The sequence below is a fragment of the Herpailurus yagouaroundi genome, unplaced genomic scaffold (assembly GCF_014898765.1).
Source record: "Herpailurus yagouaroundi ecotype Mexico unplaced genomic scaffold, PumYag 140, whole genome shotgun sequence".
NCBI lineage: Eukaryota > Metazoa > Chordata > Mammalia > Carnivora > Felidae > Herpailurus > Herpailurus yagouaroundi.
Genome location: NW_024412395.1, coordinates 566,710 through 579,719, shown reverse-complemented (window position 1 = coordinate 579,719; position 13,010 = coordinate 566,710). Strand labels below are relative to the sequence as shown.

General features: G+C 39.6%; 1 protein-coding gene across 4 annotated transcripts in view; it reads right to left on the bottom strand.

Annotated features, from left to right (window-relative positions):
- Positions 1-13,010, bottom strand: part of PLEKHB2 (pleckstrin homology domain containing B2) — a 43,693-nt gene that overhangs the window by 9,930 nt on the left and 20,753 nt on the right. For all 4 annotated transcript variants that reach the window (XM_040474699.1, XM_040474698.1, XM_040474702.1 and 1 more), the window contains 2 exons: positions 9,734-9,773; positions 8,175-8,264 (listed from right to left, as the gene is read on the bottom strand). In XM_040474699.1, coding sequence (XP_040330633.1) covers positions 8,175-8,264; positions 9,734-9,773 — 130 coding nt within the window. The remainder of the gene's footprint in view (positions 1-8,174; positions 8,265-9,733; positions 9,774-13,010) is intronic.

Genomic DNA, 13,010 nt, shown 5'->3' with positions numbered 1-13,010 from the left:
GGGGAGGGGGGAGAGGGGGAAAAGAGGAGAGAGGGAGGGGGAGAGGGGGAGAGGGGGAAAAGAGGAGAGAGGGGGAGAGGGGGGAGACAATCTTAAGCAGGCTCCACACTCAGCACAGAGCCCACCACAAGGCTCAATCCCATGTCCCTGGGATCATGACCTGAACCGAAATCAAGAGTCAGACACTCAAATGACTAAGCCACCCAAGAGCCCCGTTCATTATTATATTTGTTACAGCAATCTGTGATCAGTGATCTTTGATATTACTATTGTAATTGTTTTGGGGTGTCACAAACCACACCATATAAATGGGCAAACTTAATAGATAAATCGTGTGTTCTGCTTGCTCCACCAACCACTAGTTCCTATCTCCCTCTCAGGTCTCCTATTCCCTAAAACACAACAACATTAAAATGAGGCTAATTGAGAAGAACCCTACAACGGTCTCTAAGTGCTCAGGTGAGAGGAAGAGTCGCAAATCTCTCGCTTTAAATCAAAAGCTAGAAAGGATTCAGCTCAGTGAGGAAGGCATGTTGAACACTGAGACAGGCCAAAAGCTGGGCCTCTTGCACCAAACAGCCAGGTTGTGAGTGCAAAGGAAAAGTTCTTGAAGGAAATTAAAAGCACTACTCCAGTGAACAAACAAATGGTGAGAAAACAGAACAGTCTTATAGTTGATACAGAGAACGTATGAGTGGTCTGGGTAGAAGATCAGCCAAACCCTAATCCAGAGGAAGGCCCTGACTCTCTTCAATTCTGTGAACGCTGAGAGACGGAAAGAAGCTGCAGAAGAAAGTATGAAGCTAAGAGAGGTTGGTTCATGAGGTTTAAGAAACCAGCTTTATAACATAAAAGGGCAAGGTAAAGCAGCAAGAGCTGATGTAGAAGCTGCAACAAGTTACCCAGAAGATGGCAGCTAAGATCATTTATGAAGGTGGCTACACCTAACAAGAGATTTTCGGTGCAGATGAAATAGCCTTCTATTGGAAGAAGATATTATCAAGGATTTTCATAGCTACAGATGAGAAGTCAATACCTGGCTTCAAAGGACAAGTGGACTCCTTTGTTAGGGGTTAATGCAGCTGGCGACTTTAAGTTGAGGCCAATGCTCATTTACCAGAGTTTCTGCTCTGACCATACTTTTTTTTTTTTTTTTTTTTTTTTACCTCCTGATGTTTAGGATTCTCAGTTGTCCAAAAACAGAATAGAAATGTCAGAGAAAAAGAATCAGTAAACGTACTATAAAGTGGAATAGAGAGGAAAATATATTGAAGAAAAGAAGGTGCGCGTGGGTGGCTCAGTCAGTTAAGTGTCCAACTTCAGCTCAGGTCATGATTTCATGGTCCATGGGTTCGAGCCCCGCGTCAGGCTCTGTGTTGACAGCTCAGGGCCTGCAGCCTGCTTCAGATTCTGTCTCCAGCCCTCTCTGCCCCTCCCCTGCTTATGCTCTGTCTCTAAAATAAATAAACATTAAAAAAAAAATTTTTTTTTAATAAAAAGAAAATGAACAGAATCTGAGACATGTGGGATATCTAACATCCATATCATTAGTTTCAAAAGGAAAAGGGGTGGGGCTGAAAAAAACATTCCAGAAATAATGGCCTAAATTTTCCCAAATTTAGCAAGAAACAAAAAGACAATGAACGCCAAATAGGATAACGCCCCCAAAATCCATACCAACATACTATAGTCAAACTTCTGAAAACTAAGGACAATGAAAATAGCAAGAAACAAACAATGCATTACCTACATGGGGAGAAATGTAAATGATAGCAGATTTCTCCTCAGAAACCATGTAGACCAAAGGAAATAGCGCACACTGGACAAATGCTGGAAGAAATGTCAACTCAGAATTCTACACTAGTGAAAATATCCCTCAGAAATAAAGAAAAAAATCAAGACATTCTCAGATGAGGAACTGAGAATCTGTTGCCAACAGAGCTACTATCCTAAGAGAATGGCAAAAAAAGAATTTCACTGAACAAAATGTAAACAATAAAAGAAAGGACCCTAAAACATCAGGAGGTAAAAAAAAAAAAAGGTACAGAGCAGAAATACATGTAAATAAACTTTCCTTCACAGCCTGACTTTTCTAACAAGTCTGACAGCTGAAGCAAAATTTCTAACACCATCTGATGTGGTTCTCATATATAAAAGAAACGTGAACACTTGACTTTGAAAAATACGTAAATATGAATAATGTAGAGCAACCACTAAAAAAGCAATACAAAGAGACACACTCAAGAAACATTATAGATAAATCAAAATGCAACTTTATTTTTTTTGATGTTTATTTATATTTGAGAGAGACAGAGAGACAGAACACGAACAGGGGCAGAGAGAGGGAGACAGAATCTGAAGCAGGCTCCAGGCTCTCAGCTGTCAGCACAGAGCCCGACGAGGAGCTTGAACTCACGAGCATGAGAGCATGACCTGAGCCATAGTCAGATGCTTAACCAACTGAGCCACCCAGGCGCCTCTCAAAAGGCAATTTTAAAACATGTTCAAATAATTCACAAAAAGCTTAAGTAAAAGAACACAGAGAAATTTAAAAAACACAGAACCAAAGGGAAACAAAAAACAAAATGGCATACTTAAACCTAATATATCAAAAATTACATTAAATGTAAATGGTCTAAATATACTAATTACAAAATAGTATTTGTCAGATGTCAGATAGGGAAAACTCACATACATGTTATCTATGAGAAACTCACTTCAAATGAAATATGTAGGTTGAAAAAAAAAAAAAAAGATGGGAAGAGATACCACACAGTGAAAAGCAAGAAGAAGTGACTATATTAATATCAGATAGAGCAAACATCAGACTAAAGAAAATTGCCAGAAACAGAAAGGGACATTACATTATGATAATACAGTTAACCCACCAAGAAAATGTAAACGTCTGTGGACCAATGACAGAGGTGCACACGTAAATTAAACAACTTATGTGAAAAGGACCAATTACTCAAAAAGTACAAATTACTACAATCCACTCAATATGAAATAGAAAATGAACAGTACTATAACTCTCAAGAAAATAGAATTTGGAGGCGGCTGTGTGGCTCTCAGTCAAACATTCAACTTCGGCTCAGGTCATGATCTCAAGGTCCATGAGTTCAAGCCCCACATGGGGCTCTGTGCTGGCAGCTCAGAGCACGGAGCCTGCTTCCAATTCTGTGTCTCCCTCTCCCTCTGCACCTCCCCCACTTGCACGCTCTCAAAAATAAACATTTAAAAAAAATAAAATTTGTAATTAAAAATACCCCACCCTCAAAATCTTCAGGCCCAGACTGTTTCACTGGAGATTTCTACCAAATATTTAAAAAAAGAATTAACATGGGACGCCTGGGTAGCTCAGTCAGTTAAGCATCCAACTTCAACTCAGGTCACGATCTCAGGGTTGGTGAGTTTGAGCTCCACATCAGGCTCTGTGCTAACAGCTCAGAGCCTGGAGCCTGCTTCAGATTGTGTGTCTCCCTCTCTCTCTGCCCCTCCCCTGCTGGCACTCTGTCTCTGTCTCTCTCAAAAATAAACAAACATTAAAAAAAAATTTTTTTTTTTTTAATTTTTTTTCAACGTTTTTTATTTATTTTTGGGACAGAGAGAGACAGAGCATGAATGGGGGAGGGGCAGAGAGAGAGGGAGACACAGAATCGGAAACAGGCTTCAGGCTCTGAGCCATCAGCCCAGAGCCTGACGCGGGGCTCGAACTCACGGAGCGCGAGATCGTGACCTGGCTGAAGTCGGACGCTTAACCGACTGCGCCACCCAGGCGCCCCTAAAAATTTTTTTTAAATAAATTAAAAAAGAATTAACACAAATTCTATATAATCTCTTCTAGAAAATAGAAGAGCAGGGAACACTTCCCAAAATTCATTCTGTAAAGCCAGTATGACCTAATACCAAATAAGAGTACAAAAAAACTACAGACCAATATCCTTCATGACTATAGATGCAAAAATCTGTAAGAATATTAACAAACAGAATTCAGCAATAAAAGAAAAGAATTATACACCCAACTAAGAGAGGTTTATTACAGGGATGCAACTCTGGTTCAATATTTGAAAATCAATCAGTATAATCCATCATATTGGCAGAGGTTTAAAAAAAAAAAAATCACATGACCATGCCAATTGATGCAGAAAAGGTATTTGACAAAATTCAACACCTATTCATGATAAAACTCAGAAAACTAGAAAAGGAACTTTCTCAACTTGTTATTGAACATCTTCAAAAACTACAGCTCACATCACATGTAATGTAGAAAAACCGAATGCATTCCCCTTAAAATCAGGAACAAGACAAGGATGACTGCTCTTACCACTGCTATTCAACATAACATTAGAAGTTCTAACCAGGGCAAGGAAATAGAAGGCACAGACTGGAAAGAAAACTCTCCCTATGTACAGATGACATGATTGCGTCTATTGTAGAATATCCCAGAGAATGTACAAAAAACTACTTCTAGAACCAATAGGCGAGCTTAGTAAGTTCACAAGCTATAAGATCAATAAACAAAAATCAATGAACTTGGGGAAATTAAAATTTAAAACATAATACCATAGACAACGATCAAAAAAAAATAACGTAAGTGTAAATCTAACAAAACATGCCCAAGATTTTTATACTGAAACTACAAAATGCTGATGAAAAAAATCAGAGGATCTAAATAGAGACAGTCCATGTTCACTGACTGAAAAACTCAACATAATATGTCAATTCTCCCCCCCAAAACCTGATACATAGGTTTAAAACAATTTCTTTCAAAATCTATCAAGAAGATTTTGTTGTAGACTTAGACACATCATATGGAAAGGAAATGGAACCAGAATAGTTCAGGGAATTCTGAAAAGGATATAGTGGGGGATCAGTCTACCCAATTTTAAGACTTATACAGCTACAGTAATCAAGTCAGTGTGGTGCAAGAGGAAGAAAAACACATAGATCAATAGAACAATCAGAGAACCCAGAAATAGACACACACAAATACAGCCAAGTGAATTTTCACAGAGATGCAAAAGCAATTCCAGAAAGGACTTTTCATCAAATTGTAGTGGAATAAGTGGACATTCATATTAAAAAAAAAATGAACCCTAACCCTAACGCCTTACATGTAAATCCTGGCACTATGAAACTTCCAAAAAATAGCACAGGAGAAAACCTTAGGAAACCTGGTCTTGGGGGAAGTATGAAACGACAACAAAAGCACAAACCATAAAAACTGATCAACTAGACTGCATGAAAACTAAAACTCCATGAAAGGCACTGTTAAGAGGATAATAACACAATGCTCCAGACCACATATCTGACAAAGTGTTCCTATCTCAAACTCAAAGAACTCTCAAAACTCAATGTTAAAAGAAATAATAATACAATTAGAAAACAAGCAAAAGACATGAAGTAACATTTTACTGAACAGGATATACAATGACAAAAAAAAAAAAGCACATAAAAAGATGTCCAACATCGCTAGCTATCAGGGAAATGCAAATTAAGATTAGAATGAAATATCACTACATACCTGTAAGAACAGCTAAAATTAAAAAATGGTGACAGCATTTAATGCTGGGAAAGATACAGAGAAACTGGATTATTCACATAAGTGAAACAGTAGAGTCATTCTGGAAAGTAGTTTCTTAGCTTTTTAAAAAATTAACCATGTACTTACCATATAATAGACCCAGCAATTCCATTTTGGGGCATTTTCCCCAAAGAAATAAAACTTTATGCCTATATAAAAAGCTGTACAGGGGCGCCTGGGTGGCGCAGTCGGTTAAGCGTCCGACTTCAGCCAGGTCACGATCTCGCAGTCCGTGAGTTCGAGCCCCGCGTCAGGCTCTGGGCTGATGGCTCAGAGCCTGGAGCCTATTTCCGATTCTGTGTCTCCCTCTCTCTCTGCCCCTCCCCCATTCATGCTCTGTCTCTCTCTGTCGCAAAAATAAATAAACGTTGAAAAAAAAATTTTTTAAAAAGCTGTACATGAGGAGAATTCACAGTACATTTAGTGGTAATAGCCAAAACTTTGAAACAACCCCAAGTAAACATCCATCAATACTTAATGGGGTATACATGCAAGAATTTGGCTGGGTCTCAAGGGAACTGTACTAAGTGAAAAACATCAAACTCAAAAAGATCAGGGGTGCCTGAATGGCTCAGTCGGTTAAGCATCCGACTTCAGCTCAGGTCATGATCTCACGGTCTGTGGGTTCAAGCCCCGTGTCGGGCTCTGTGCTGACAGCTCGGAGCCTGGAGCCATCTTGGGATTCTGTGTCTCTCTGTCTCTCTGACCCACCCACCCCCCTCACCCCCCCCACCCCGTTCATGCTCTATCTCTCTCTGTCTCAAAATTAAATAAACAAAATTTTTTCAAAAGATCACATGCTGTATGATTCTATTTATATAACATTGTGGAAATAACAAAATTATACAGACAGAGAACAAATCAACAAATCAGTGGTTGATGGGAGTTAGGGGAATGAGGGTATAACTATGTAAGGGTGTAGCGGGAAGATTTTATCAACAGTTTTATATCTTGACTGAAGGGCTGGTTACACAAATCTACACATATGATAAAATGACACGAAACCAGACATAAACATTTTGGCAATTTCAAATTCCTGGTTTTGATTTCATGTAACATGTAACAACTGAGGAGCTGAATGAGGAGTACATGAGATCTTTCCATATTATTTTTGGAACTTCCTGTAAATCTATAATTATTAAAAGTTAAAAAAGCAAAACCAAACAGAAGTCCCTCCAACAACAGAGACTTCTATATGTAGCACTGAACACTTAACACTCTAACTAGGAGGTACTCCTAAGGTACTTGATATGTGATTTTTTTCTTAAGTTTTGTTTTTTCAAAGTAAAAAAAAGTAGGGCTCCTGGGTAGCTCAGTCAGTTAAGCATCTGACTCTTGATTTCGGCTCAGGTCACCATCTCACAGTTCATGAGATTGAGCCCCACGTTGGGCTCTGTAATGACAATGTGGAGTCTGCTTGGGATTCTCTCTCTCTCCCTCTCTCTGCCTCTCCCCTGCTCGCTCTCTCTCTCAAAATAAACAGAATCTTTTAAGTAAAAATAAAAATAAAGCATCTTTTCTGGTTATAAAGAAAATTCAAGTAATTCATTAAGTATAAAAATCATATCATATTATCAAAGCAACTATGATTAACATGAATCATTTTTAGGGGGTGTCTGGGTGGCTCAGTCAGTTCAGCATCTGACTTTGGCTCAGGTCATGATCTCACAGTTCATGAGATCAAGCCCTGTGTCGGGCTCTGTGCTGACAGCTCAGAGCCTGGAGCCTGCTTCAGATTCTGTGTCTCCCTCTCTCTCTGCCCCTCCCCTGCTCACACTCTGTCTCTCTCCCCCTCTCTCTCTCTCAAAAATAAACAAACATTAAAAAAAAAAATTAGGGGCGCCTGGGTGGCTCAGTCGGTTGAGCGTTTGACTTCAGCTCAGGTCATGATCTCACGGTTTGTGAATTCGAGTCCCGCGTCGGGCTCTGTGCGGACAGCTCAGGGTCTGGAGCCTGCTTCGGATTCTGTGTCTCCTCCTCTCTCTGCCCCTCCCCTGCTCATGCTCTGTCTCTCAATAATAAATAAATGTTAACTTTTTTTTTTTTTTTTTTAATTAAAGGGGCACCTGGGTGGCTCAGGCGGTTAAGTGTCCGACTTTGGCTCAGGTCATGATCTCATGGTTTGTGGGTTCAAGCCCTGCGTCAGGCTCTGCACTGACAGCTCAGAGTCTGGAGCCTGCATCAGATCTGTGTCTCCCTCTCTCTCTGCTCCTCCCCCACTCACACTCTGTCTCTCTCCCTTTCTCAAAAACAAATAAACATTAAAAAAACCATTTTTTTAAATAAAAAATAAAAAAAAAACCATGAATCATTATCAGGCCTATCTTAAAAACAAAATGTAAACATGGAGATTATAAAGCAATAGCTTTATTTTATGAAAGCAAACAATGACAATAATCTGTTTTTTAAAAAGTTTAAAGAAAAGGGTTGAGTGCATTTTTAATTTCTCTGATACTGGTTCAAGGGGTTTTTTTTGTTTTGTTTCTTAAAAAGGAGAGTAGCACAGTTGGGAGGGGTGGGGAGGAGAGTAGCACAGAGACCCCAACCTCCCTAAAACTTGGATTCCAAAACACCAAGATTTGCTCCCTACCTCAGGGGTTGGTGCAGCATAGGCTGTGTAAGGAGGAGGGGAAGAAGCCACAGCTGTCTCATCATACAGGACTTCTGAGCCAACATAAGCCTATGAGAGGAGAGAGAATGAAAAACAGCTTTCTGTCACAAAGCAACCATATACAGGCTCTCATGATTCTGTACGTATACATATCCTTTCTATTCAGCAAAATTTTAAAAATCAGAACAGCAAATACAACAGGTCTCTGAAAAGCAGTGAACAACAAGAGTATCTCCCCACAACCCCCTCTAATCCTGCACTCTCCTGTCCTCTGAATTCGGGAGGAGGCTGTCCTCCTCAGCCATCTGCAGAAGGCACGAATGGAGCTCTCACTGCCTAAGGATGCCAGAGTCTACCATTATCCAGGCCTTTTCAAAGATGTGGCACTACTCTCAACAACCCTTCTGTTAAATATAAATCCTACAATCTGAAAACACAGCAGTCAGGGATTGTCCTACACACACAGCCTGCTTCTTGCACTAAAAAAAAAATTCCTTCATTAAATTACTTCCCAGTGGAAAAAGAAAAATCTATGTACTCTTTTAAAAAAAATTCCAGGAGCACCTGGGTGGCTCAGTCAGTTAAGCATCTGACACTTGATTTCAGCTCAGGCCATGATCTCATGGTTCTCGTGGGTTTGAGCCCCATGTCTGGCTCCATGCGGATGGTGCACAGAGCCTGCCTGGGATTCTCTCTTCCTCTCTCTCTGCCCCTCCCTGTGAGCACGTGTGCGCTCTCTCTCTCAAAATAAAAAAATAAACTTAAAAAAATAATAATAAATCCATGCAAAGAATCATCTTGGGATCTTAGCCCCAAAAGTATGGATCATTAACACTAATTTCAGCCAAGATTTTTGTGAAAGAAAAGCTAACTGGAGTTGCAGAGTAGGCTAACAGGAAGAACTGTCTTGGGCTAACAGAGTAGGAAACAATGACATTTGGATATTAAGTCTTTTTTACTTTTCCTACCTGTACAAATTATTTTATAAGCTTCATCTACCTTTTTCTTTTCCTACCTTTATAGGGAAAAATAAAATCCTATCTGAAGAATGTTTCCTGCAGAGGAAGTTGCCTTGATTCTCGGACACAAAAATGGCATTAGACCCCTACAAATGGGGTTTACTGTCTCAGTGACTTCCTAAGGTCAGAAGCAGAACTAGAATCAAGCACAAGTCCCCAAAATGCTTGTTTCACAAGGCTGGGGTGCCATGAATGGACTCTGGTCCTTTTTGAGCCTTCTCTGTAAACTACAGCAGAATTCAAAGTGCTGCAAAACTTTCTGAGATACAGACACTTCTGGAAGATAATATTAGGACCAGTGTTGCCTGTATTGGCAGGGATCCTCCTGCCTTAAAAGGTTTGGCAAAATCTAGCTTACTCTCATATCAGTAAAAGGTGCCCTGCCCAGCTATGAGTGCTCAGCCATGGCTGGACGGTCAAGGAACCCATCCCCATTTCCCTTTCTTAATCCCCTATCATCCCATTTGTTACAGCAAGGCAAGGCAAAAACGTTACAGGTGATTGCCCTTAGCAACTTACTGTGTTTGTCCTGGAATCCTGCAGTGTAAATTTCCAGGCCCTGGAGAAAAGAAAAAGGGATGCTTATTTAAGGCAATCCAACATCTACCTCAAGGATTCTCAAACCTGTGTCGGCATCAAAATTTCTGGAAAAGTTTGTTTCAAGAACAGGCCTTCTGTCCTTACCCCAAGACCCACTCAATCAAATCATCTGAGATCTGCACAATACACAATATGTGAAACAATATGTATCTGTGGCGCATACACTATGTAGTATTTAAAGCATACTCTATTACTATACAGTTTTTGCTTTACTCTTTAGTAAGTATTAAAAAATGCACCATGTTTAACTCTACTGCAACTTGCTTTGTCAGTTCATGTCACACACACAGATCTACCGCATTTTAATTTATTGACTTATTGATTGATTCTGGGATTTTATTATTTAAATTAATTGATTTTCAAATTGGTTTCCATACAACACCCAGTGCTCATCCCAACAGATGCCCTCCTCAATGCCCATCACCCACTTTCCCCTCTCCCCCATCCCCCATCAACCCTCAGTTTGTTCTCAGTGTTTAAGAATCTCTTATGGTTTGCTTCCCTCCCTGTTTTTTCCCCGTCCCCTCCCCCATGGTCTTCTGCTAAGTTTCTGAAGATCCACATGAGTGAAAACATATGGTATCTGTCTTTCTCTGCCTGACTTATTTCACTTAGCATAATACCAACTGCATTTTTTTAATGGCTACATAATGTTCCATGATAAGAGATTCAGATTGTCAGCAATTTTTTTGTGATTGAAAACAGTCCTCGTACTTTTTTGCCAACTTGAGAAATTGACATATTACATGTAAGTTTACAGTATGCAATGTAATGATTTGATGCAAAATGATGACAATATGATTCATACCTTCATCCCCTCACATAATTACTTATTATTTCTGATCATAACACTTAAAACCTAGTCCCTTAACTTGTTCAAGCATGTAACAAGTATTTGCTAATTATAATCACAATACTACATAACTAGATGCCCAGAACTTAGTCATCATATAGCTGGAAGTTTGTATACTTTGACCAACATCTCCCCATTTCCCCCAACCACCATTCATTCTACTATCTTTTTCTAGGAACTTGGCTTTTTTAGATTCTACAAGTGAGACATATAGTAATTGTCTTTCTCTGTTTTACTTATTTCATTTAGCACAATGCCCTCAAGGTCCATCCATATTGTTGCAAAACACAGGATTTCCTTCTTTTTTCCTTAATTGAATAATATTCAATGTATGTGGTGTGTGTGTGTGTGTATGTGTGTGTGTGTGTGTGTGTGTGTGTGTGTGTGTGTATCACATTTTCCTTATCTATCATCCATCAACAACTGCTTAGGCTGTTTCATGTCTTGGATACTATAAATAATGCTGCAGCGAACATGTGGATGCAGAAATCTCTTCAAGATAAGGATTTCATTTCCTTCAAGACATATATCCAGAAGGGAATGGCTACATCATATGATGGTTGTACTTTCAGTTTTTTTGAGGAACGTCCATAATGTACCCATAGTGGCTTATACCAATTTACATTCCTGCCAACAGTGCACAGGGCTCCCTTATCTCTACATCCTCACAACATTTACCTTTTTGTCTTTTGACAACAGCCATTCTAAGAGATGTGAGGTAATCTCATTATGATTTTGTTTTGCCTTTCCTGGTGATTACTGAGGTTGAGCATCTTTCCCCATACCTATGGCCATTTGTACATCTTTAGAAAAGTATCTACTCAAGTCCTTTGCCCATTTTTAAAAATTGTAGTGTTTTGCTATGAAGTTATACAAATTCTTATATATTCTGAATACTAAACCCTTATCGTGTGGATGGTTTGCAAATAATTTCTCCCATTCCATATGATGCCTTTTCATTTTACCGATGGGTTTCTTTTGCTGTGCAGAAGCTTTACAGTTTGGGGTGCATGGGTGGCTCAGTCAGTTAAGTGTCTGACTCTTGAGTTCAGCTCAGGTCATGATCTCACGGTTCAAGGGATCAAGCCCCAAGTCACGCTCTGTGCTGACAGTGTGGAGCCTGCTTGGGATTCTCTCTCTCCCTCTCTCTCTCTCTCAAAATAAATAAACTTAAAAAAAAATTTTTTTTAACTAAATATTTTTTTAAAAGTTTTACTGTTTGATGTAATCCCATGTGGTTTCCTTTTCCTTTGCTGCTTGCACTTTTGGTGTCATATTCAAAAATTCACTGCCAAAACCAATGTTAAAGAGCTTTTTCCTGATACTGGACCATTTTCTTACACCATACACAAAAATAAAATGGATTCAGGACCTAAATGTGAGACCTGAAACCATAAAAATTCTAGAGCAGAACACAGGCAGTAATTTCTCTGACACTGGCCATGGCAATTTCTTTCTTGATAGGACTCCTAAGGCAAGGGAAACAAAAGCAAAAATTAACTATTAGGACTCCATCAAAACAAAAACTTCCCCACAGTAAAGGAAGCAACCAACAAAACTACCTACTGAATGGGAGAAGATATTTGCAAATGGTATATATCCAATGCAAGGTTAGTATACAAAATATATAAAAAACTTACCAAACTCAACACCCTCCCAAAAATAATCCAATTAAAAAATGGGCAGAAGAGGGGCGCCTGGGTGGCTCAATCAGTTAAGTATCTGACTTCAGTTCAGGTCATGATCCCATGGTTCATGGATTTGAGCCCCGCATCGAACTCTGTGCTGAGAGAGTCTGGAGCCTGCTTCGGATTCTGTGTTTCGTTCTCTCTCTTGCCCCTCCCCTGCTCACGCGCTGTCTCTGTCTCTCAAAAATGAATAAATGTTAAAAAAAAAAAAAAAAAAGTTTTTTTAAATGGGCAGAAGATGTGAACAGACATTTCTCCAAAGACATCCAGATGGCCAACAGACACATGAAAAGATGCTCAACATCCCTCATCATCAGGGAAATGCAAATCAAAACTTTAACGAGATATCACATCACACCTGTCAGAATGGCTAAAAACAACACAAGAAACAGTAAGTGTTGGCAAAGATGTGAAGAAGGAACCCTTGTGCACTGTAGGTAGGAACGCAAACTAGTGTAGCCACTGTGGAAAACAATATGGAGATTCCTCAAAAATTCATAATGGAGGAGTGCCTGGGTGGCTCAGTTGATTGAGTATTCAACTCTCAATTTTCAGCTGAGGTCATGATCTCATGGTTTGTTGAGTTTGAGCCTCACATTGGGCTCTCTGCTGTCAGCACAGAGCCTGCTTCTGATCCTCTGTCCCACCCTCTGCC